At 38.5% G+C, this 24,870-nt stretch overlaps 1 protein-coding gene across 1 annotated transcript in view; it reads left to right on the forward strand.

The window, feature by feature from the left end:
- Positions 1-24,870, forward strand: part of PLA2R1 (phospholipase A2 receptor 1) — a 45,595-nt gene that overhangs the window by 4,221 nt on the left and 16,504 nt on the right. Inside the window, exons 2-17 of the mRNA XM_056496473.1 lie at positions 4,827-5,210; positions 7,337-7,504; positions 8,515-8,688; positions 9,807-9,920; positions 10,577-10,720; positions 11,674-11,862; positions 13,183-13,340; positions 14,672-14,779; positions 16,421-16,533; positions 18,610-18,779; positions 19,734-19,936; positions 20,230-20,375; positions 20,828-20,912; positions 21,290-21,422; positions 21,811-21,846; positions 22,360-22,517. Of these exons, the coding sequence (XP_056352448.1) occupies positions 4,827-5,210; positions 7,337-7,504; positions 8,515-8,688; positions 9,807-9,920; positions 10,577-10,720; positions 11,674-11,862; positions 13,183-13,340; positions 14,672-14,779; positions 16,421-16,533; positions 18,610-18,779; positions 19,734-19,936; positions 20,230-20,375; positions 20,828-20,912; positions 21,290-21,422; positions 21,811-21,846; positions 22,360-22,517 (2,483 nt within the window). The remainder of the gene's footprint in view (positions 1-4,826; positions 5,211-7,336; positions 7,505-8,514; positions 8,689-9,806; positions 9,921-10,576; positions 10,721-11,673; positions 11,863-13,182; positions 13,341-14,671; positions 14,780-16,420; positions 16,534-18,609; positions 18,780-19,733; positions 19,937-20,229; positions 20,376-20,827; positions 20,913-21,289; positions 21,423-21,810; positions 21,847-22,359; positions 22,518-24,870) is intronic.

Consider the following 24,870-nt stretch of genomic DNA (forward strand, 5'->3'; position numbering starts at 1 on the left):
GGTAACTCTGTTGAGCAAACAAGGTCCGAACATGAGGGCGAGTATTATAACGATAACGGGTCCTATTAGGGTAGAGACTATGGGGGTAATCCAAGGGTATTGGCTGAAAAGGGAATTAAACCAGTTTTGCTGTTGGAGCTCATAACTGCGACGCTCGAGTCTATTTTTGAGCTCAGCCATGGATTGTCGGATGGGACCTGAGTGGTTCACGTAGGTGCAGCACTCTTCGTTTAGGGCAGCGCATAGTCCTCCCTGCTGCATTAGTAGGAGCTCCAGACCTTGCCTATTTTGAAGGACCATCTCTGACAGGGAAAATAGGGATTCTTCTAGCTTTAGAATGTTTCTGATTTAGAATGTTTAGAATGTGTGGATTTCAAGGAGGTCTTCATCTATTGTTTGCTGCAACTGCTGCAGGCTTTGTTTTTGTGTGGCTAATGATGTGATGCCAGTGGCTGCACCTGTTCCTCCAAGGGTCAGCAGTACTGCCAAGCTGATAGCTGTTGCTACCTCTCGTTTAAATCGGTGCAGTTCCGCTTCAAAGTGCAGCATGACCTCTTCATCTGTGTGATAAAGGATCCTGGGGATGACAACGACTTGAACACAGAAATCGTTAAATTCATCAAAATGCTTTATAGAGACACAGGGGGTAAGCCCGGTGGCGTGACAAGCCCATATACTCCCTGACGCAGGAATGGCCCACCTTTTGAGCTGGTCTAAGCGGATTGAGGAGCCACACAGCTCTTTATTTTGAGTTTTAATACTTTTGTTTCCTACGCAAACTCCATAGCCTGAGATTATTCCTAGGGTGATCCCTTTGCTGGGGGCATCCCACTTACACTGTTTGGGACTGGCTTCCTGAGAGTATTTAAAGGTTTTATTGGAACCTATTCCTTCGTAAAAGGGTGGTCTGGAATCATAACACAGCCAACAAGACTTTGTGAGATTGGGACGTGAAGCGTTGAGGGATATAAAAGCTGCATACAACATTCGAGTAAACAAATTCTGCGAAGGGGTTTCGGGTGTAGGAATAGCTCGCACAGGGTTTGGTAAGGTAGCAGTGGCAAGCGGTTTTTCGCCATGGAAGAAGTGGCCATGGGTGGTTTATTTTTTCGGAAAGTTGCCAATTCATTAGGTCCTACTGCTATATGTCGCCTATGTAATGGGGACCTAATAATTTGCACTACAGTGTTGGAGAAGATGAAACTGAGGAATCCTGCAAATATGAATGCTCAGATTCTGGGAATATAGAAACCATGAATGAAATTGAAATGAAAGCCACGTTTGAGATACCAAGCCCTAGTTACTAAATAACCAGGTACACAATAGGATGGCTCACTGAAGCTAATCCACTCTTAATTAAACAATGCTTTTGGCCAGAGGGCAAGGCCAAAAGACACAAAAGACTGACCCGCACCCAAAGATTAGATCTTAGAGTTTAGAATGTCACATGCTATGCTAATTTAAGGATTCTTATAGGCTACATGTAAATGCTATAGAATTAGTATTTTGTATTGGATTGGTTCTTAGGGAATCAGAATAGTCATGATGGAAGTAGATTTATTGTGTTACAAACGGGAAGTCGCTCTCTTTCTCTTCTCCTCTTCTTCCTCTCTTTTCTCTTCTCTTCTCTTCTCTTCTCTTCTCTTCTCTTCTCTTCTCTTCTCTTCTCTTCTCTTCTCTTCTCTTCTCTTCTCTTCTCTTCTCTTCTCTTCTCTTCTCTTCTCTTCTCCTCTTTCTCTTCCCCTCTTTACCTTCTTTACTCTCTCTCTCTACCCTCCCTCTTCTCTCTGTCTTTCCCTCCCTTTATCTCTTTAATCTGCACCTGGCTGTGCCGAGCAGCTCCTTGCAGACTCTCTTATAATAAACTGCAACTGTAGCTTTTAGCATTTACAGAGCTCTGAGTCTTGTTCCACGTGTCTACCCTGATACAAAGAAACCAGAAGTTCCCCGCACTACAGTGCCTTGGTCAGGACTGCGGGTGAGAGACGGATTCTCACGCTTATAAACTGACTACATTTTACCTAATGTCCAGGATGGATCATGTGTCTGCAGGACTGTGATTGTAAGGTGTGTGCAGTCCCCGGGATGTTTACCTTGGTAAGTGCTTCCGAACATGCAGTTACTGGGCCAACCTGTCACTTTCAAGAATTCGTCCTCCTTGGGAGGCTTCCATCGGTTACCAGTCACTATAGTTTCGCAGCCCCAGTATCCGCAAAACCAGTAACCTGGGTAGGTGCAATACTCTTTTCCGGGATTATTGCTTGGGCACCAATATGTCCCTACCTCGATGGCCTTAGGGGTTTTACCAGATCGGTCGTTGGTGAAAATGTCTGTCAGTCGCACGGTCCAGGCTGAGGTGTTGGTTTCGGTCTGGCCTATGACAGCGCCGGTGACAAAGTTTCGGAAGGTCCAGACGTGAGGCTGGTACGGGTGACGACCGATGCTGAGGTGGACTGATGCTAACAGGATGCAGAGGCACGAGAGCTGAATTGGAGGCTTGGCTGATGGCCTGTAACAGGAAACCTGCGGGGAAATACTCAGAGTGTTTGTTAGTTTTTGCTAGGCAAAACTGGCTTTATGGATTTTAAGGGGCACCACTTAATATCATTGTCCTTTTTTACTGCTGCGTACCCTCTGCCGGTGACAACCAGTTTCCACCCTGTTTCCCATTCTCCTAGCTCCTTTTTTATGCTGACTGGGGGACCTTCTTGAACTGCCTCTACAGCCCAATGGTTTTGTGAAGGAGCCTGACTTTGATCCCCTCTAGGGAATTCATTTAAGGCGAGCATGGCAGCTGCGAGCAGACGTGGCTGCTCTGACGGGGGAATGGCACTAACAAATCCTTCGGCCTTTGCCAGGGTTTCTAGTTTTGACTTCAGGGTTTGATTGGCTCTTTCTACGATGGCCTGTCCAGTACTATTATATGGAATGTCCTGCTTTAGGACAATGCCCCATTTGGTGGCGAATTCTTGGGCTGCTTTAGAAACGAAATGAGTTCGTTATCTGTCTTGATTCGCTTCAGAATACCGAGCCAGGCCATGGCTGATAGCCAGTGTTGGACCGCAGCTTTAGAGTTTGCCTGAGCGTGTTGAGTCCCGATGATGACACCGCTGAACGTATCTACGGTAACAGCGAGCCACGCTCTGGGTTTTAGTAGCTGGCACAGTTTGAAGTCTGTCTGCCAAATTTCTGAGGCTTTTAGGCCTCTAGGGTTGACGCCATTGGACCACAGTGGAGACTTGGCAGTAGGGACAGGTGGCTACGATGTGTTTGGCATCAGACATGGAAATGTCGCACTGTCTGGCTAATGCTCTAGCTCCTATGTGGAGAGACTCATGCAATTGTCGCGCACTTTGTAAGGTCCATAGATAGACATGATCACACATCACACCAATATGATGAATGGTGAAGTGCAATTTATTTCCTGTGGACACCCACTTATATAACCGCGGTGTGCCCACGCCACTTCCTTTGTGGTTCTGTAACTTGGCAACGCTGTGGAGAGGGAGGGGCCCTGCCTCCTCGTACACCCGAGATCTTCCGAGCGGTTTAGGCTAACTACAGCATTGTCCTTTTTGATTGTGGCTATCGAGGACCGTGTTTCGGTCGCAAAATAAATATCGCTTATTTTAATCATATTTAATTTGGCTTGATCTCATTTTTATCTATAACAGCTCTATGCACTAAACTCAGACACAGCATGTGGGTGGACCTCTGCATCTCATTTTTTATTTGTGGGCTATGTCAATTTGAGAGGGATTTTTTATTATCATAGTTAGTGCTTCACTATGCTAGGTGTAGTGAATTACAGAAACTTGAAAGCATGCATGGCAGAAATTATCACTGTAAAATTTGAAGGCAAAATGGAAGTGCTGTTCAGGTTCTCAACACATAATCTCCTGAGGTCTAAAATAAATATCTCACATATGTGAGCAGAATTCCCTGGATTATTTACCATTGGATTTCTGAGTGAATAAAGTTGCTGATCTGTTACAGGCTTACATTTTGCTGATTTTCAGTTCCCCAGCTGCCTTCTTTTTTTATAGTCTATATGATCAGTTAAACTTTTGCTCCCAAGACAAAAACAGCTGACTTTTTTCACATACTTCTAATATGCTGTCACATACTTCACTGAACTTCTGTGTGATTCCAAAAAATCTGGGATGTCAGGCTAGCCCCTCAGCATCTGCTCTTGTGGAGGGTAGTCACAGATAGTTGAACAATATGTATCAAATAGGAAAGAAAGACTTTAACTCTTGGCCCCCAGTTCTAATGATATGGATAAATCCTACTATTTGTGTCCTATTGACAGTGCAACTTATTTTCTTTCTTTCTCTGTAGTTGCAGAGTAAAGAATGAATATGGTAATGTCAGTCTTAAAATATTTAGCTTTTACTTTAATTGCACTCTCCAGTGTACATTGGGAATTATTTTGCAGTATACAGCATGACTTCTTGTATTACTTCACCTTTTGCTCCATAACCTGTGACCTTTACTCCGTCTTGGTGATCAGTGGCTTTTTTCTTTAGACATGACTGATGTTTTTGGGCACCTCTTGTTTTTGTTTGGAGTTATTTTTGGCTATCCAACTCGAGAAATATTTCCTGGTTTTATTTTTGTGAGGTTTCAACTATTTCACATGTTTAGAAAAATCAGCTGGCAGTAAATTTAGACCAGTACTCCTTAGTTTTTTGGAGTGTTGAGTGATGAATATTTTCAGTTTTCTTCCTAAATAGCTGCACTTAAAGCGTTCATCTTTTAATACTATTTAATAAATAGCAGCATTCTACAGACTGAAAGTTTGTTGTGTTTTCTTGCCCCTACAGATAAAGGGATATTTATTATCCAGAGTGAAAATTCCAGCTTGTGCATTAAAGTGGGCAGAGCTGGCCTTGTTCTGGAGGAGTGTGGCCAGCTGTCAGAAGAGATGCTGTGGAAATGGGTGTCCAGCCGTCGTCTCTTCAACATAGGCAGCAGCACCTGCCTGGGGCTGAACATCAGCAGCCCAGAGCAGCCTCTGACTATGCTGGAGTGTGACTCAACTCAGTACTCCTTATGGTGGAACTGTGATGGAAAAGAGTTGGTTGGTGTTTCAGAGTACAGATTAGCGGTTGAAAACGGCAAACATATTGTGGCCAAAAAAAAATCTGCTTATCAATGGAAACAGTATATGTCCTATGATGAAGACCTTTGTGAACACCCATTTGAAGGTAAGAATGGAATTTTGTCATGGAAGTATAGCTGGAAAAAGTTTCAGAAGTTCTAGTGGAGGGAGGTCAGGTGCTTATGATCCCCTCCAGTCTCTTGTTTTGGTTTGGGACTCAAAGTTTGTGGGGTTTTTTATGTGCAGTGATTGAGATGAGCATACCACATAATTGATACTCTTTCTTTAAACTGACCCCCAAATCCACCAGTATCCTTACAAACCATGAAATGCTCATTTCAAATCACCTGTAAAATTAAAAGGGTTACTAAGGATTTGCTGTTGCCTGTCCTGCAGCTTCCCTTATCAGATAAACCCAAAGAGAGATAAGAAAGGATTTGGAGTTCCTGTCACTGAAAATCAGTCTGCAATTGCAGTGTGCATGGACCAATGTCTGCAGCATTTTCAACACCTGGACTCTGAACATGCCAAACTTTGAAACAGAGATCAGAATTTTGATAAGCCATGCTGTTCAGCTAGTGAAGGTGTAGGAATGTGCATCAGTTCTGCAGACCTGAACAGTTTTCCAGGTTTAAGGACCAAGACAAACCCACTAACTTCAAATAGCAGCAGACAGCCTGTACCTTTACCCCTTCCTCAGCATTTCTGCAGAGTGGGAGGCCTGATGTTTGCACACTGTCTCAGACTGAAGCTGTTGATTTTCCCCACTTGAACTCTGGGTGTTTGGGTTCCAGATCTGGGCTTAGTGGTTTCCACTAAAGGTGTAGCTCTGCTCTCACCAAACTCCTTCTTTGGGAACTGTGATGTACTTAAGACCAGACAGAAAATATTTAAATCCATGAAATGTCATACACACTTTAACACAGTGAAAGTAAACCTGGCTTAGCCCTATTACTGCAGCATCTCAGAGAGGTGAGGAGAGGATCAGCATTAGGCATGCACTTCTAGCCTAATTTCAGCACCAAAGTGTTTAATTGTGTTGGCAAAATTGCTTTCACTTTCAGGTTCTGTTTTCCACCTTCTGCCACAACTCGTGCACATGTGAAGGCAAGCCAGTCTGTTAGTTCACCAAGCAAGGTGTGAGAGGGATAGTTACCTTCAAAGAAAAAAAAAAAAATATGTAACTGTGGTAAGAGGTCTCTAGCAATTGAATTTGGTTTCTTGCCAGGACTGAGGTAATCCCTCAGTGGCAGTGTGGTAGCAGGCAGACAGAACAGCAATCCTGATTTATTTTTTGACCTGTTCCTTATATTTTCTGTTCATTCACATGTAAGCTGCTCTTTGTGCACAGCCAGCCATTAACTCCAGGAGCCTCTAGGAACCTGGCAGTATGTACTGATTCTGTAGTTGAAGGACTTTGGTCTTAAAGCTATCAATGTTGAACCTTTGATAAACAATTTCATTCAAAGAGTGATTGTGGTTCTTTGACCTTTTTTAGAAGCTCTGAGGTTTAGGAGACACTTACTGAGGTAAAGTTTTTACAGATTTCAGTTGCACTGGATTCTATCAGTATTTTGGTTCTCACAGTACAATAGGAAAATATTTAAATATTTTGTGAGGCATTGATTATGGCAACAGATGTATGGAGCATCAATGCTTTAGCTATGTTATTATTCTCCATGGGATAAAAACTTATTTTTAAAATTCCATTTAATATTCCTTTGTCTTGTACATTTCCCTTCCCAAAGAATGACAAAGAGGGTGGAAAACATATTAGAAATCTGCTTTATAAAGAGTGGGAGAAGCAGGGGATTAATGTTAAATTACTAGTCTGTCATAGACTAATAAATAACTAGAATTTGCATCTGAGTATGTGCTTATTTAACTAACTGTTGGTTTGTGTGGTTGTTCTGAAATGTAAATGCAGACTTTGTGTTTATTGATCAGATTTTGGGGTTTTTGGTTTTGTTTGGGATTTTATTTTGTGAATGGAGTAAATTACAAGAATGTGCCTCATGGTAAAAAATTTTGTAAGTTACTATTTCAATGTTCTATTTAGTGAAGTTATGCTGCTAATGTAATGCTGCATTATCAATTATAAATTAAAATTTGAAAGTAACTTTTGACATTTTATTTTTATCACTGCTGATAAAAATAGGAATAATAGCATATGGGGACAAAAATTTTTTTGTGGTCTGTATTCCTTTAATCTCTGCTTTTTTTCCCCCCCAGAAACATACACCTTGCTGGGAAATTCTTTTGGTTTCCCATGCATTTTTCCATTTAAATATAACAACAAGTGGTATTATGAGTGTACTAGAGATGGAAAAGAATCTGAGTGGTGTGCCACAACAATTCACTATGAACAAGATGAAAAATGGGGGTTTTGCCCAAATGCTGGTAAGATGTTGCTTGTCTTCTCTCTTTCCCCCTCCAAGAGTTTGTTCTTTATTAGTAATGCTAGGGCACGGTGTAGTTTTGGATTACTTCCCTTCTGTTAGAAGGGAATGTCTTTTCCAAAAGCAAAAAGGAAAACTTTAGCAAATTTGTAGTAGTTTATTCTGTTTGACCTTTGAGACTCAAGTCCTCATCACAACAGGGGGTAGCAGAAGGACCTTTTTTTTGTGCAGCCCATTGGCCTCAGCCTGCAGCCAAACCCCTCTGCCCAGTGATACACAGCAGCTTTTGTGGAGCACATAATCCAAGGGTTCCTCCTGCAAAGTCACTTTCTGCTTTTGGCTGCATTGCATCTTGCACATTCCTTTTCTTCTGTGCACTGCTTGGATATGTCTTGGGCCTAAAATACTAAAAAGCAATAGCTTTAAAATTACTTGCTGTTGAAAATATTTTGGATGTATAATCTTTGTGAACATTTGAGCTCATTATGTAAATAAGTAAAATAGTGTCTTCTATCAGTGGAAGTAGTTTGGAAAAGCCTTTCCTGCTTAACCTACATTTCAAATCTCAGTTCCACAGCATTCTAAAAACAGCTGTAAGTATGCTTGTAGTGGGCATTTCTGGGTCTGAGGTCCAAGGAGATCCAGTGAGTGTTGCTCCACAAGCTGGGTGAGGTGTTCACAGTTTGAATACTTCAATATTCAGCTTTAGAAACAAATTATTTGCCAGAATCAATTAAAATGTAGCTGTGTTGGCTTCATGAGAGTTGTGAAAATCACCACCAGCTGCAGATCAGCTCCCAAGTATTTTATCAACTGTATGAAATTTGGAGCAACATTTTATTTATTAGTGCCCTATTTCCCCATGTGCCTCAACAAAGGAGCAGGAAAGGCGATCATAACCGTGCTTCCATTGGGATGCTGCTGTCATTAATTAATTAAATTGTTCAAGTTGTTGTAGTTCTGATTGCTTTGGAGTCTTGGGCAGTTGGTGATGAGTCTGTTTTTGAGTAGAGAGTGGCTGTGGCATGTTTTGGAAGAAGAGCCCCAACACTCAGGTCTGCTACCAGCTCAACGCCGCGTCCGTGCTGAGCTGGCGAGAGGCTCGGGCTGCCTGCCAGCTGCAGGGGGGGGACCTGCTCAGTGTCACCAGCCCCGAGGAGCAGAGCTACATCAGTGACTTAAGCAGTGAGTAGACATTTCTCTGGTACCTGTAGCAGATTTCCTCCTTACCCATGGAAAGGGGTAAGCCTTGGAGCCCAGTACCCTGCGTGGTGTCTCTCCCATTGCTGCTTGTGGGGCTTTGTCATCTAACACACCTCACTACAGCAAGGATGAAGGTGAATTCCCACCGTAATAAGCTGAAGTTCAGAAGTGGTGTTATGGGTTATGTGAGGGTGTAATTTTCTCAATTCTTCCTGCCCACAGAGATTCCCGTTCATCCTGCAGCTGTGGTTAGGGAGTGTGTATGTTTACTCTGGAGTATTGTACATGTGTTTACCTTCTCTGCAGTGTACCTTGGTGTCCCTTTCTCCTGTCAGGTTTTCTTTTTAAGCTGGACTTCACCAAATGACAATGGCAGGAACATTTTTGCAGGCTTAAAGTAACTGTCCTGTACAGAAAAAAATGCCAGCTTTATAAATGATGTTACTCCTTCTCTGATAAGCAGTTTGCTTTTCCCCTTGGAGCAGATGTCCCAGGCAAATTGTAAAGAGCCTTCTGAGCAGAGTTTTCATGGGTGTTTTAGTGTGAGTGCAGAAAATCAAGTGGAGGAATGGGTGGTGGAGCTCTGATGCAAAGGTTGCCTCAGATTTCTTGTCCATTGCTTCCCACTGTTGCTGGTTTTCAGTTGAAGGATATAAGCTAACAGGAAGTTTTAAAAATTATTTCACTAACTTTTTGATATGTCTGCAAGGCTGTAAAGATTTCTGAAAGTTGTTTGGTTTATGAAAAGCTGAAACAGGCTAGTGTGTATGTAAACAGGCTAATATTGATGTAGCTGCTTGTTCTAGATTTAACTTCTAAGGTCAGCAGCAACTTGTGCAGGAAGGGTTTGCAGAATGAGTAGTTTTGAAGGATTTCAGGTTTCTGAGTTTACTCCTTTTCATCTCTGTGTTGATTAACAAAGTAACCAACTTTTCCTAAGGACAGGAAAAAAAGCCAATCAGCCTGAACTTTCTGGACATTGCTTTGAAGTTTTGTTTTATTCCAGTTTTAACAAGTCAGGACAGCAGGTCTTTGCCTGTAGATATTTGAAAGCTTGGGGAAAGCATGTGATGTTACTTTGTTTATTTTTTCTGTTTCAGGGCAGTTAAATTCCACAGACGTGATGCTGTGGATGGGCCTGAATCGCCTGGATGAAGATGCTGGCTGGCAGTGGTCAGATGGAGCACCACTGGTGTTTGTGAACTGGAGAGCAAGTACTTGATGTTCCTCTTGCATATATGCTATAGCAGCATAATTATAATTAATTATAATTATAATTATAATTATAATTCTGTTCCTACAGCTGTGTTTGAAAGTTGAATTAAGTGAATGAGTGCCCTTTTTTTTTGGTAGAAATATTTATTCATATTCATGAACTGAAAGCTCTTCTAGGGCTGCAATATCAAGTGAGATCAATCTGTTCAAAGCATTAATGGTCTAGTCCTTTTATCATTTACTTTTAAAGATGCTTTTAGGGTACCAGTTGCATATTTAAAAACTGTAGTTATTTTCATGGAGGAAAGGAGTTTCAATTTGTTTATGTTAACAAGCTGTAATTATAATTAGCTCATTAACATTAATTTTGTGACTTTATTTGCTACATTTTGAAGTCAGTCCACCAGCAATTATAGACACTCAAGCTTGTTTCAGCCTCTCATCTGAGAGCAGCAGCCAAGAAGGCATTGCCACATATGTAATTAATGGTAAATGTTCAACTGTCCATTGTACTGGTAAAATATTACTGCCTGTTTGGATGTGCAGGGATGTTTATACATTAATTCAAGAAGTTGCAGAGAACCTTACAACACCATTTGACAACTAAGAACTGGTTTTTTTTGTAATTTTGTGCTTCTCAAAAATGTGTTTGCAGATATCTCTGATCACCATTTTAAAGAAAATCTTTGTGCAGTGATTAATCCAAGATTGAAGTATGGCTGGAACAGTTACCTGTGTGAATCTGGATTGCCTTTTGTATGCAAAAAATATTTAAATAAGACAGAGCATGAAACTCTGGGTGAGTGTCTCAGTGTTACTATTTGTGGGTGTGCAAAGAGAGTAAGAGAAGCCACCTGGCTATAAAGTCAGCAGAACAGGGTCACAGCTGCACTAAATGTGTGGGTTTGCTAGTTCAAGTTGAAAACAATTTACTTTAATTGATGTAATAACACTTCTGTTTAAATTCAGTCTTTGAAAACATGTTGAGAGTCTTAGAACAAACGATTTTAATACAAATAGCATTTACTCAGTTCATTACACCATCAGAATACTCATTCTGTTTTATATTACAATGAGAGCCACACTTCTGAGCTGCAAGATAGGTTTCCAGTGTGAGTGGAATTAACCAGTGGCACACTGGGAAGAAAGCTGTATAAATGCAGCACAAAATTTTTAGAGGTTTTTATCATGTCCTATGCTTTTGATACACCAAGAAAGTGTTGTACAGATACTTCAACTGTTTATACAATGAGTATAGGATATATAGTGCATAGAATAACTCAGGCTCTTTCTCTGTAAGAAGGTTAAAAACAGAATTTAGCTTATTCTAACATACATTTTTGGTTTTGTAAGAGCTGGGTTCAACTCTTTCCTAGTAATTTAAAGAAAGTTTAGCAGCTTGTTTCAGGTAGTAAGGAAAGACCATCCAAACTTTCTGTAGGTAATGCATCTGAAAAAGTTTTATTGATCTTTGAACCAGGTTCAAAGGTAATAAGGGAGATAAACTTTGTTTTAAAGTGAATTAGTGTTTGCACTAGTCCAGCCACCTGAAGGGTTCAATCATCCAATAAAGTGGAAGAAATTTCAGTTTGCTTGGTTGGTGATGATCCATAGAGCAGGAGTTTAAGTCATCTTGGAAAACTGTTTTCAGCATTTGAAGGGTTAAAAATAAAATCTCTGAATGTGTTATGAGCATAGCATAAGCTTGGCAATTCTGTCTCATGTACATGAACTTTGTGTGCTCATTTGAAGATACATGGAAATATTCTGCCACTCGTTGTGGCGCTGGTTGGTACCCACACAATCGCAGCTGCTACAGACTTCATGAGGAGGAGAAGAGCTGGAACGATGCTGCTGTCTCATGCCAAAGTGAGAATAGCAGGCTCATTAGTATATCCTCCATGGCAGATGAAGAGCTGCTCCTTAACTTGCTCGAAAGTGGTGAGTTTGGGGAGTTTAGGTGTGCAGGTGTTTCTTGAAGTGTTTTGTGGTGCTTTTGAGCATTCTTTAACTTGATGCCCTCTAAGCACTATATTGCGTGGCACACCCAAATGATGTTTGCAAAAAAGGAAATCACCTTGTGTGCCAATTCTAGGAGTCTTAAAAATGCCTTTTCCAATAACCATTCTTAAAATAAAGATCTGGCACAGTGAGGCCATAGTAAACATGCTAGCTTTTGTTCTTTCCTGTTCTTGCCACCCAACTGTTGCAAAAGACTCAGTCATCAACCTCATACTAGAGTTGTGCTTAGGAGCAAAACCAACTCAGTTTATCTTTTGCTTGCAAGCTGGCCTGATCCACACTGCAAAATTGCTGCTGTTACTATGAGGGCAGAGTCCCCTTTGATGTCAACAGGGCATATCAAAGCACTTCTGCTGGTTCACATTGTCCTAAGAGGTAGCAGAATTACACAAGGAACTTAATGAACAAAAGCTCTTTGATGCAGTAATGCCAATACTTTTGTTGTCATAACAGCAGCAAAGAAAAGTGACTATTTTTTGCCTGCCACTGACACCAGTGTGCTGGCAGAGCTGCACAGTTTGGTTGTGAGTTTTCCTTGCAGAGCTGGGGCACAGTGACTTGTGGAGATCAGGAGATTAACCTCCATCTTCCTCACCTCAATAAAAACCCTCCATAGGTAACAAATATTTTCAGGGATACTCTCATGGATAGATGTAATTGTTCTCAACTTGTATTCAGCTTTGGTGCTAATTCTCTCCAGCCTGCTTCAGGCTTCTTTTCAGGAGAAGGACTTGCATACCTGAAAGCCTGTGTGCTTTTTCTCCTGTAGTAGCTGGTCAAATAAGACTTTACATCAAACTGCAAAACTCGTCTCTTCTGTGTTTGTCAGATGCTGGCTACAACTGTGCTGTCACTGGACCCTATAACTCAGAGAAACCTAAAGCTGAGTGTGCCATGGAAAATTATAGAAATAGTTCCATATCAGTTTTTCTGCCCCATATCAGTTTTTCTGCCCCATGAACTTCAAGAAAGTGCATACGCTCTTAATTTGTTTTTTTCAGGATTTTAAAGCATATTATCACCTATGCTGATTCTATTTTTGGAATGATTTAGTTTTCAAGAGTAGTAGAACATGGTTTTATCATTAAGGTTTCTTAAAGTTTATACAGCTTTTAGTTTTTCCTGAAAGAAGGACATTCCTATGAAAGCCTCATGAATATTTTTTAATGGTGGTGTCATGTTAAAGGAAAAACAGGCTCTATCATTTCACCGTTAAAATCTGAACTTATTTTTTTACAGAAAATGTAACAGAGACATGGATTGGATTATACAGTAATAACACACCTGTTGTTTTTGAGTGGTCAGATGGCACCCCAGTAAAATTCTCTAACTGGCACAGACAAGAACCTAACACCTTTCAAAGAACAGGACAACTCTGTGTTTCAGCACAAGGACCTGTAAGTTTTCTTTTTAAAAGAATTAAGCTCTTTTGTTTTAGCTCATAATAATTTTGTTTCTTGCTGTGCATGCTTTTTTAAACCATGTCCTGGAATATTTGATTCCTAATGTATTTGTGTTATAAAGGCATTGAAGTATTTAGAAATCAATTAATTCTGCAGTCCTGATGCACAGAAAATTAATCACAGATTTTGAGCTTATGTTCAGTAAAAAATACTGCATATATAAAGCCTACCAAAATGGAAGAGAACAAATATGAGTGGGTATTTTGATAAAGTAATTTAAAATCCAAGTAGTGTGTATCATAATTTATAATGCGTAAATTCTGCTCTTGAAAGTTGCAAATTCATGTTTTGAAAAACTGTCAGCTGTGCCTATACTATCTTGGTGTAAATAACTATAAATTTTATGGATCCTCTTACAAAATCACAGTAGTTAAGGTCTACATAAAAGTATAGAAGTTGACAGGAGGAGATGATACCAGATCAGTCAGGGATTGTAAAACAGGAGTAATGTTAAAACAACACTGTCCTTTCTTGTTGGTATTCATGGCACTGTTAATTCTTTTGTGCATTTACTTTACTTTTGCAATTAACAGTACTTAAACTCACTAATACATGAATTGCATAAGTGGCACTGAAATTTAAAATTTCTTTTGCCAAGTATGTGTTGTCTGAGTGTGAAAACTCAACCAACAAGAACTTCTATTGTCTCTACAAGTAGTGGGTCCAGCAGTCTTTAACTCAAGGGAAAGCCAAGACAATTACAATGACTGGGAAAAGTGTGTACCTATTGGAAGCAGAAAATAGGATTTTGGAACAATTGGGGGTTTTAGATTCCAAAGTTGTATTTTACTCAGTGTAAACAAATAAATGAAAATGTAAAATACAAAGGAAAAGGAGGTTCAAGATAAAAATTTTCAGCCATTGGTTTTTGATACATGTCCTGTATGTACAGATGTGTGAAAATTATATAATACAATGTGTAATATCTTGAATAAGGACTGTTCAAATATAGAGACTAATCTTACAAGAATTGTGATAGCTAGAGAGAAAAGTGCTCTGGTATGGCCATGGTGTTAGTTAATTAAGATGCTTTATATCCTGAAGACTGATTCAAAGAGACAAACCCATTTGTATGATTGATTTGAGATTCCTGCTGACAGTGCTGGTAGAAATAAATGGACCATCTAAAGATAAGTAAATGGAGTGAGAAAAATTGCTTATATTTTAGTGAAGAGTTAAAAGAGGAAAAGGGTGTAATCTAATGTTTGTATAGATATCCATGAGAATATGAGAATATACAGAATATGTTCTTTTTTATTCCTTAGGAGGGACATTGGAGGATTAAAAAATGTGAAGACAAATCTTTCTTTATCTGCAAAAAAGCGGGGGAATTCAGTAGTGTCTCTCCTGAACTGGAATCAAGTTGTCCAGAGGTAAATGGATTTGTGGTTATTTTGGAACTATGCTAATAACATAGAATTACATGGGTAACCTCTAAATACAGCTACAGAACATATGGGTGCAAATAGAGAGATAATTTTAGTTTTTCATGTTAAAGACGTGCATGTTTTGCTTGGAAAAGTCTCACTGTTTGCTTTAAAAGTATGTAAACTAAATTTTAATGTAAGATTTAAAACCTTCACAAGATGCCTTTCATGGCTTGTTGTTTCATCAGTGATTGTGACCCAAGTTCCTATTTCTTTCTAGATCAAAAGTGAAGCCCTTTTTTTCCACCATCTGTGCAAATAATGGCTGTTATATGATGCCTCATCCCACACATGGTTTTCATCCATTGAAATGGAATGTCAGGGTGAAAAACAATCAGTTTCATTGACAGAGGGTGAACTCTTCCACTCGTACATCAGAATTCCATTTGATTTCAAACACGAATGGCAAGGAGCACAGCTATCTAACTGGGCATTCCATCATATTTTCAGGCATTTAGGCTCTGCATTCTGGTAGTAAAAGGAAGTGTGTTAAAATATGACTTTATTTGCCATCAGTTCCGTTTCAGTGTGAAAAGAGGAAATTTGTTGAATTTCTGTTATACTCAAAACTGTGGAGGAAAAAAATCTCACTTTTCTAAGCTGCTTTGTTATTTAGCTCATTGTCTTCCTTTTTTAAATTTCCTGTCTTGTTTCTTGGAAATGAAGAAACACAACCAGTTCAGTTGAATTGCAAAGAGGTTGAAGCTGGGCTGTTTGGAGTCATATGCAGTCTTTTGCCAGATGTAGAGTGTCCAGATCCAGAATTCTTGTCATACTATTATGGACATTACTGCTTGATTCCAGCTTAACACTTCCAAAAGTTTAGGGTGACCACATTTTTATTTCATTTGGACCCATGTGTTTCGTCCCTCAAGAATTTTGGATGTTATTAGTGGAGGAAAGGTTTGTCACAGTCCTGGCTGGGTGAAAAATGTGCAGAGCATCAAGGTTTTCTTGACAAGCTGTACTCAGAAGTTTGACAGTACTTCAGCTTCTTCTCAAAGCTATGCCCCACAGGATTGAGTCTCAAGGCACTGAGCTACTGGTCATAAGTATTTTGATCCTCTCTGGCAACATCTGCTCAGGATAAATTTCCACTTCTTGATGTGTCACACCCTGTGAAAACATTTGCTGAACCCTCATACAGTCCTTCAGCTTTGATATTTTTCTTTCTAATGTGAAAACAGTTGCATTCATTTAATCAGAAGACTGAGAGATTGTATTATCTCTTTATTCTCTTGCTTATTTAAAACATTTAATCATAAGACCAAGCAGGTATGCTGCATGACCTCACACCAGCAGAACATACACCAGTCCAGGTGGTGTCTTTTGGACACCCAGGAGTGAATAGTATGAAATAAAAGACTAATAATGAGATTAAATGAGACAAACTGACCACTGACACAGTGTTCTGGCTCATCTGATATCCCCATTTTCAGTGACCTTGAGGATAACTGCTCTTCAACCATGGTAGGAAAAGAAAAGATCTATAGGGATGCTAGGGATCATCAGACAGAAGGTACAAAAGGGGGACAAGTTTTTAACAACTATACAATAATCTATAAAATAATGTTCATTTCTTTTAAGGGATGGGAAAGACATGGTGGATATTGTTACAAAATCGACAGTACCCCTCGAAGTTTTGAACATGCTTCCAGTGGTTATTTCTGCCCATCTGCACTTGTATCAGTAACAAACAGGTAGTTAATCCTACTAGACAGTGTGAAGATACTTCTAACAAGAGCTATTCTAACTTCATGGAGCATTGCATGGCAAAAGATATTACCATTGTGAAATAATATTTGCTTGAGAGGTGAGCATAATTACTAACATCAGCTAAAATCAAAGGTGTGCTTTGCCTTGCTTTTTAATTGAAAATTAATTGAGTAAAAAAGCAGCTGTTGGGCTAATAAACACTTGTAGCAGTGTGCACACATGGTCATGCAGAAATCTAAAGAAAGTGCTTTCTACAGGGGTATGTAACATCTTTAGAAAACTTTATTGGTGTACTTGGAAGGTGTACTGAAAAATGAAAATACACTTACTTTTTATAATGAAAAAGTATAAAATTTTAATCCAAATCAATTAATGTTGTATAAGTGTTTCTATTTATGTATGCATTTTATCATTTTATGTAATTTCTCAGCAAATAGGGTAAGAGAGTAAATGTTTGAAAGCATTTGTCACTGTTTTCCCATGCCTTGTTCTTATTTGTCTCTCTTTCAGCATTAGCAAGAGCTTTCTCCTCTGTAGATATCCAAATTCTTGGGTTTTCTCTGCTCTCTTTGTTATTTGCCCTTTATGTTGACTTTCCATTAAATTTGTACATACTAATAGATAAATTACATAGATACTTTAACTGCTGCACATTTATTGTTTAAAAAAAACCAAACACAAACAACTAAACAACAAGAAAAACCCTATACCCCAGAATATAAGAAGGAAATATCTGCTCCCTTCAGACCAGGGGCAGTAACCCCCAGCAATCAGATGAACAGTAGGAAGGTATTTTAGGAGAACACTGGCTACCCTGCATAAGGATTTGCATCAATGGGAATTTGCCTGCCCAGTGGTTTCAGGATTGTGCACAGGGTGTGCAGCACTGAGCTGCAGTGCAACAAAAGCCCTTTCAGGGGGAATAAAGGACAAATTCTTGCAGCTGAAATGGGGCAGAGAGCTGAGGGCATGCTGCACATCACTGGTATATGTCTTCGGTCATTTTTTGCTTTTTTTTAATTTTGGCTTTTTTTCACTTCTGGGTGCAGCCATTACCAATTATGATGTTAGTTCCCAGTTCCAGTTAGCAGCAGTGGCAAGTAGTAACAAAAACATGTTTGTTTAGTGGTTTTGTTAAATTACTGCTGGGTTTTTTTCTGCAAAAGTGAAAACTGCAAAAACTTTTTAATTATTGATCCTAAAATGTTCATCATATATTAAGTTGTAGAGGAAGGAGAGTAGACATAGAAAGAGAACATGCAGAGGAAGTGAAAATTAAATACAGGTTCTGAGTCACTCACAGTGTTACAGATACATCCAGTTTTCTACATTAATGTCATCCTTATATTTAGCCATTCTTTGCAGAGTTTGTGAAACCAGAAAATTGAATGAGTCGTCATCAAACTGGGAAACTTCTTTGCTGTATAATTTTCATAGTCAGCTGATTAAATGTGCTCATAAACTGAAACCTTCTTGTATAATCCTATACCAATTATATCAGAACTAAGTGATAATTGGATTACTATACACAACAGCTATAGCTTGCAAAAAGGTGTATGTCTCACATAACTTTAGTGAGGAAATCAAAGAAGAAAAAGGTGATTCATTGTAGTCAGTTCAGCTGGGGCCTTGGATCCTTCAGATCTGGTCTCTTAGTGCTGGTTTGTGTGTCTGCTGCTTTCAGTAGGATACTTCTGATACTTCTGGATTCTTTTCAGACCCCACTAACTTTTTTCCTTCATACAAGGATTTTCTTGTTTTCATTTGTGCATCATTAATACATTCTGTCTTGCTATCTTGTAATTCAAGCATGGAGGTTCTAAGATCTGATTCTAGTGTTTCTTTTATGTGCTTAAATACTGGAAAAAATAGGGAAAAATTGTGGCTTGTGCTACAGACTTGTGCCTAAAGTTCCCCACATCATTCTGTAAAGAAAACTAAATATCTCTGTTATAATTTTCTCTTCTGAGATAAATAATTTAATTTATTAGAGAGCTATTCACTAAAATACCAATTTACCTATTTTATTCTAAAAGCTTTATCTTGATTATTTTACTAAGGTTTGAACAAGCTTTTATCAACAGCATGATCCACAGCATGGCAGAGTCTGAGAGAACTTATATTTGGATAGGATTGCAAGACCTTAACAACACAGGAGAATACTTTTGGCTGAGTACAGCAGGAAAGAATCACTCTGTGAGCTACACAAACTGGAACAAGTACCAGCCACGTGAGTAGCATGCTGGTAAAAAAAGCAATGGCTTGGAAATGGGAACTGGGGAGTGGAGATCTCTTCTCCATGGCACCAGTGGCTTAGCAGGGACTGAAGAGTCCCAGTCCTTTCCTCCCTGCCTGGCCAAGAGAGCAGAGAGAGAAATTCACATCTGCTGTTGGCTCCATAATCTAAAATTGCCCATAGATGGGCCTTCCTAGCTAATCCCTGAAATTTTTCTTTCCTGTGAGGTGTTTTTCACACATTCCTTTATGAACTATAATACATTTGTTGTATACATCATGTTTTTTAAAAAAGCCAAAAACCAAACGTGATGTTTTCCATTCATTTCTTTATGAACTTTTCAAGGGCTTCCTGAGACTCTCAGCAAAAGGTCCTAGAAAAGTCATGAGTTTTATTCAGTAACAGTCACAATTTAATGTTTGCATTTTATATGAAAAATAAGCCAGAGGTTGTCAGATACATTTCTGTGAATAACAGCACTGTCTTCTTCTTCCCTTTTAGTTTGATCTAGATTGTTATAGTAATTCTAAGGAAAATAGTCCAAGGAAACAAAAAGTGAAAAGATTAAATAGCTGTTCAACCTTTGAAACATAAACCACTAAGCAATACCTGAAAAGAGAGACATAGTTATAAAAATAATCCATTTCAATAATGGAGTCTGAATTGGACTCTTTATTGCTTTACTACTGCATTTTGCAAAAGTAATGTTTTTAATTGAATTTCTCCTCCTGCATTTTGTGAGAGGAACTGTTTGTCGTGGTTCATTTTACAAACTCAATCAGCCCTAAGACAAGCTTATAAACTGGCTGCTGACCAAAGAATTTGCCAGTTTTCTAAGTTCATTAAGGTTTTATTCAAAAACTCATGTCAATAAAACAGCCACTTGACCAAAAAAAAATTTATTTTTTAGTTTTTTATTCTGATATTCAACTGTTATTCCCATTCTAGGTCGTTCTGGAGGATGTGTGGCTATGCGAGGGCAGCACCCTGTAGGTTATTGGGAGGTGAAAAGCTGTAAGAACTTCAAAGCAATGTCATTGTGCAAGCAAAAAATAAATTCTTATGAAGAACCTGAACTTACTTTTCAAAAATATTCGAGTTCCTGCTATTTTGGATGGGAGTCAGAACCTAATCTGCTCAGCTGCTACAAGGTACATGTCATACTTGCTTTGAGTTTTCCTGATTCTACACCTGCTTAAGGATATGCTGTTCCTAAAACATTTTTGATGAGGCATTATTTCTTTCACTCAACAAACAAAAATTTTCTGTTACCATCTTGCATTGCATTTAAAAGTGAGAGAAAATAATAAGCATCAGAGCTATGCTTGGAATATACACGACTTTAGTTTGGAAAAACTGTGATTGATATTTGATTTTTATGGGTTTCTGAAAAAACTGCTCCCTAAAATTAATTATATTTACTACAATGTTTATTTTATTGTAGATATTTCACAATGAAAAAGTTCTGATGAGAAGAACGTGGGATGAAGCAGAAGCATTATGTCAAGATTTTGGAGCCCATCTTGCTAGCTTTAGCCACATCTATGAAGAGACATTTTTAAACAATCTATTATATACAATTTTTGATAGGTAAATATATTTTTAGCACTAACAAGATTCCTCTTAATCATACTAATCTACAATTTACGTTATTCCATCCTCTTTACTAGTGTCCAAAGAAGTCTCTACTCTAACGTGAACTTAAAAATGGGTGAAATGCATCAGCAACATTGCAATGTGATTCTTTTTGAAGATGATCTTTGTGGTAAATGTTGAGCAGCTGTTATTGTCAAGGTGGTATTTTTGTGAGTTAACATTTCTCTTTGAAATGGACGTTCAACAATTTTAATCCTATCTTAAATGTTTTCATCTTGTAAAACATAATCTAAGATTTTAGTAGGAAAGCAAGAGTTTACTTCAAGGATACTAAAAAGTTAAGAAATGTATTATGGAATGCTGTATTGAATTCAAGAAGAAATTATTTCTGAAATGGCTAAGGAGAAAGTGAAGGAGAAATGTTATTTTCTTTGTTTCTGTTATAGAACAGAAGAGAGACAGTTCTGGATTGGATTTAATAAAAGAAATGCACTTTCTGGAGGGACGTGGCAGTGGTCTGACAGAACACCTGTAATTATCTGTTTACTCTGTATTTCAGTAACCTCTTAAGTCATATCTGAGCATACACTGAGCCAAGGCAAAGACTTTTACATGTGGGCAACTGCTGATAATCATGTCCAAAAGTTGTTTGGTTCCATAGCTATTCAGTTATTTTTATGAAGAAGTAGTCTGATACAAGATGTGTGAGTTGGGCAGGACAGTGGGAGAACATGGCTGTGGATTCTTTTATTTGTATTTTACCATCATAATTTAGGCAGTCCTCTAGTTGTTGCTTAGGTGTTCCTATTGTACACACATGTCTAAATGCTTCCTCTTTCTCCATGATGGGGTTTTTAAATGCTTCATCTTGGGTGGTCAGTGAAAGAGAATGCATGTGCTGTTTTCAGGTTGTGTCTGCGTTTTTGGAAGACAAGTATGTCGAGGATGACTCAAGGAGCTGTGGTGTGTTCAGAGTAAACAGAACAGTCTTTCCAGCACACTGCAGTGAAAAGCGTGAATGGATATGCAAAATACCAAAAGGTGGGATGTTAATTAACAGGTATTCTCTGTTATGCACATTACTTGCAATTCATTAGAGACAAGAAAAAAAATATCTAAAAGTCTGCTTTTGAGCCACCTCTGGAGCTCTCGCTGCTTTTCTGCATGAAATCATGGCAAAGCCAAATGGATTATTCCACTTATGTTTGTTGCTCAGTTGACAGATCTAATGTGAACATTCAATTTAAAAACATACAGCAAGATTACTAGCTAGTTAGAAATACTCATTGTTAAGTTATTATTCATAAAAACTACAGTAAATGTTTTTTTAGTGAGTGTGGCAATTATTTTATTTTATTTTAATAATTTTTTTTTTATCCCTGAACAAGAATAGCAATATTCTTAATGACTTTTTTTTTTTTTTTTTCAGGTGTCAAACCAATTAATCCAGTTTGGTACACAGCTGGTATGAAAATATTTTCTTTTTTTCATCTTGAAACAATATACCTTGGAAGTGCAGTTTAAACCTTTGTTAAAAATAAAATAACTAAAATATTCTAGATTGAAAAATTCCAATAAGGAACTCTGTAGAAACTTTTTGTTACATATCAAATCTGCCACTGTTGTTTAGGAACACCAAAGCACCAGATACTGCTTTGGCTGGGTTAAGGAATATTGCCAGTAATAAGCACAGGAGTTTGATAATCTGATTATCACTTTAAAACTGCCCTGCTGTTAAGCCTGGACAACTCTTTTGATATCTATCTCAGGGGATAGAGTATTAGAAAAAAAACCAAAAACAACTCATAGCCCATTTTTATCACCAGAAATTGATATGTTAAATACAATTCTGCTGTTCCTAGTGGCATATTTGTCCTCTGAGATGTGGCTGCAGGCAGGCCATGGGGGTAAAAAAAGATGAGACTTGAAATGAGTTTTTTACCTCTGCACACCACTGACTCTTTTGCTCATTTTTTAGAACTGCCCTGGTCATATTATCAAGGAGCAGAATATCTTTTCCATGTCAGCCCTGCAGAATGGGAAACCTCTAAGTTTGTCTGTGGCTGGCTTCGTGGTGGATTGGCAATTATAAATTCTTCTGCTGAACAAACCTTTATCCAAAATAAAATAAGGAAGGTAAGAAAAAGTACACCTTTTAAAAAATAAACCCTCAGGTAGTAAGTGATATTTTCTGCTGTATCTTTCAGAGAATCTGTCTGCCTGTTATTCCAGGTAGAATCCAAAAGACATTTTACTTTAGAAGTAATGTTCTTGCCGAGTTCATTTCCCATATCTTTCCCTGAAGTTCTCTTTAGCTTAAGAAGTCAGTAACATTTTAAATCTGCAGAATCAGCTCTACTATTGAGCAGGCTGATTAATCTGCCTCAAAAGACCCAAGAGGAGCAAAAGCCAGCTTCCTATCCTAAAGTTGGGAAAGTGTTGGGGACAAGAGAAAGGTGTGGTGTACATCCTTCTCTATTTCTTCCTCTCCACCCACCCCTTTCTGGCCAAGAGGAGCTGTCCTGGTTCCTCACATGCACACAGTGGTTCTGCATCCTCTGGGATGTCTCCTGATCCAAGTGCAGCTCTGCTCCATTCCCATTTTGTCACTTGGCAGCTGGTGATCAGCAATATACAGGGATGTTTCAGAGGGTGTATTGGCATAATGTGGGCAGCAAATACAGATGTTTGAAATGGTCCCCATGGTTTAAATCTTAAACACGATCATATGAAATGTTACTGTTGAGGACAGCTGGCCAAGAGTGAAGGATTGCCAATTTCTCTGTGTCTTAATTCTATCTGGATCTTTAAACCATAGAGGAGGGTGCTTATGGCCATGGAAATAGGTTTCTTTTCCTCTGTGTACACCAGTGTGGGTAATATTCCAATGAGTCCTCAGATTTGTATGATATCTACTGGATGTAGACTATAGATTGTGACTATAGATTCTTATATGGGGGAAAAAAAAAGACATTTTCCTCCATATATCCTCCCCTGGTTTACAGCAGAATTTCTCTAGAACTTTTCTGATGTAACAAACAGCTTTAAAAGTGAGAAATAGCTTCACATAATGAAATAGATTTAAACCAGTAGATCATAGCAGAAAAAGCTTATGATGAACAGCAACAGAACTGGCTATGCTGTCTTGTCTTCTTCCAAATCAGCCAGAGACTGTGATGTGATATAATTATTGCATTATCTAACTCTGAATATTTGACTTAAAAATTATATAAATTTAAAAATATATATATTTTTCCAACTTAAGATCACTTGAAATGGAAAATTGAATGTGACTTTAAAGTTATGTTTACTTACATAAGATCTTTCAAAAGAGGATTTAACATTAAAATTAGTGGGTATTTCAAAAGTTTATGAGCATTCTGCAATGAAAAAGCAAAATTTAGTCTCTTGACACTGGAAATCAGCTTAAACTTCCTAGAAGTTTTGTCTCAGAATACAAAATACACACCTCTTTTAAAGCCTGCTGGGTTTGGCTGAGCTTTCTCAGCATAGCCACGTTTGTCCCTGAGTGATTGTAACTATTTCCTTTGGAAGTAGGAATAAGTATGGCAATCATTAAAATAATATTCAGCAGTCCAAATAGACTTTGCATGTGTCATTTGAAAACTTTGTCAGAATTTCTTAGTGTGGAATTTGGAATTATATTTTTTATTATTTCTTTAAGAACTGTAGTATGTAGGCTGAGTGCTGTAATTAGAGAGCTAAAGTCAGGGGCCAGGCAATACCAAACCAGAGAGCATGCCAGAGTCTTTTGTCAGAAATCTCTGTTTTCTTCATTTCATATTGCTAAATAAGATGTGGGCTGGAGAAATCCTGACTGTAACTCGAAGAACAGTGTGGAAGCACTGCACAGGCTGGACTTCAGTTCTTTCTGACAAAAAATAAATGCTTTGCAGATAGAAGGTGGCTTCTCTAGTGTCCTGCACATTCAGAACTTTCTGTTTTTTCCTTTTTCCAAAAGCCCCCAAACTGTGACTGAGTGGCTAACCCTGAAGTGAAACCAATTCATAGATTAAGCTAAAATCAATTCAACAGAGCAATAATGCATGGCTGTTGGAATTATATTATTTCCATGACTTTTCAATGACACTTTGCCTTTTAGAAGCAAAGGTCTAGATCCTTTCATGAGAACAGCAATCAATCTGGAAAGCATCTCTAGAAAACTTGAGTATGAACCACACAAAGTTAGTAAATGTTCAGAAAACACTTTGGAAACATCGAGGATCAGCACTGTATTACAGCTTAAAGGCAACACTTGCTCTTGTTTAATTTTAGGAATTGGGGGGAAAACAAATTCTGGTCTAAGATGACAGTCTTTTCAAATCAGATAGGCTGTAAATTCCTAGGTTACAGGAGACACATCAGCAATCCTGTGGAAAGATGGGAGCTAAATCATGCTCTACTCAAGTGAATAACCTCACTGAAGTTACCTGAATTAACATGGGCAGGATTTAGCACCTGCTCTCCC

Source organism: Oenanthe melanoleuca, chromosome 7 (genome assembly GCF_029582105.1).
Source record: "Oenanthe melanoleuca isolate GR-GAL-2019-014 chromosome 7, OMel1.0, whole genome shotgun sequence".
In the NCBI taxonomy this organism is placed as follows: Eukaryota; Metazoa; Chordata; class Aves; order Passeriformes; family Muscicapidae; genus Oenanthe; species Oenanthe melanoleuca.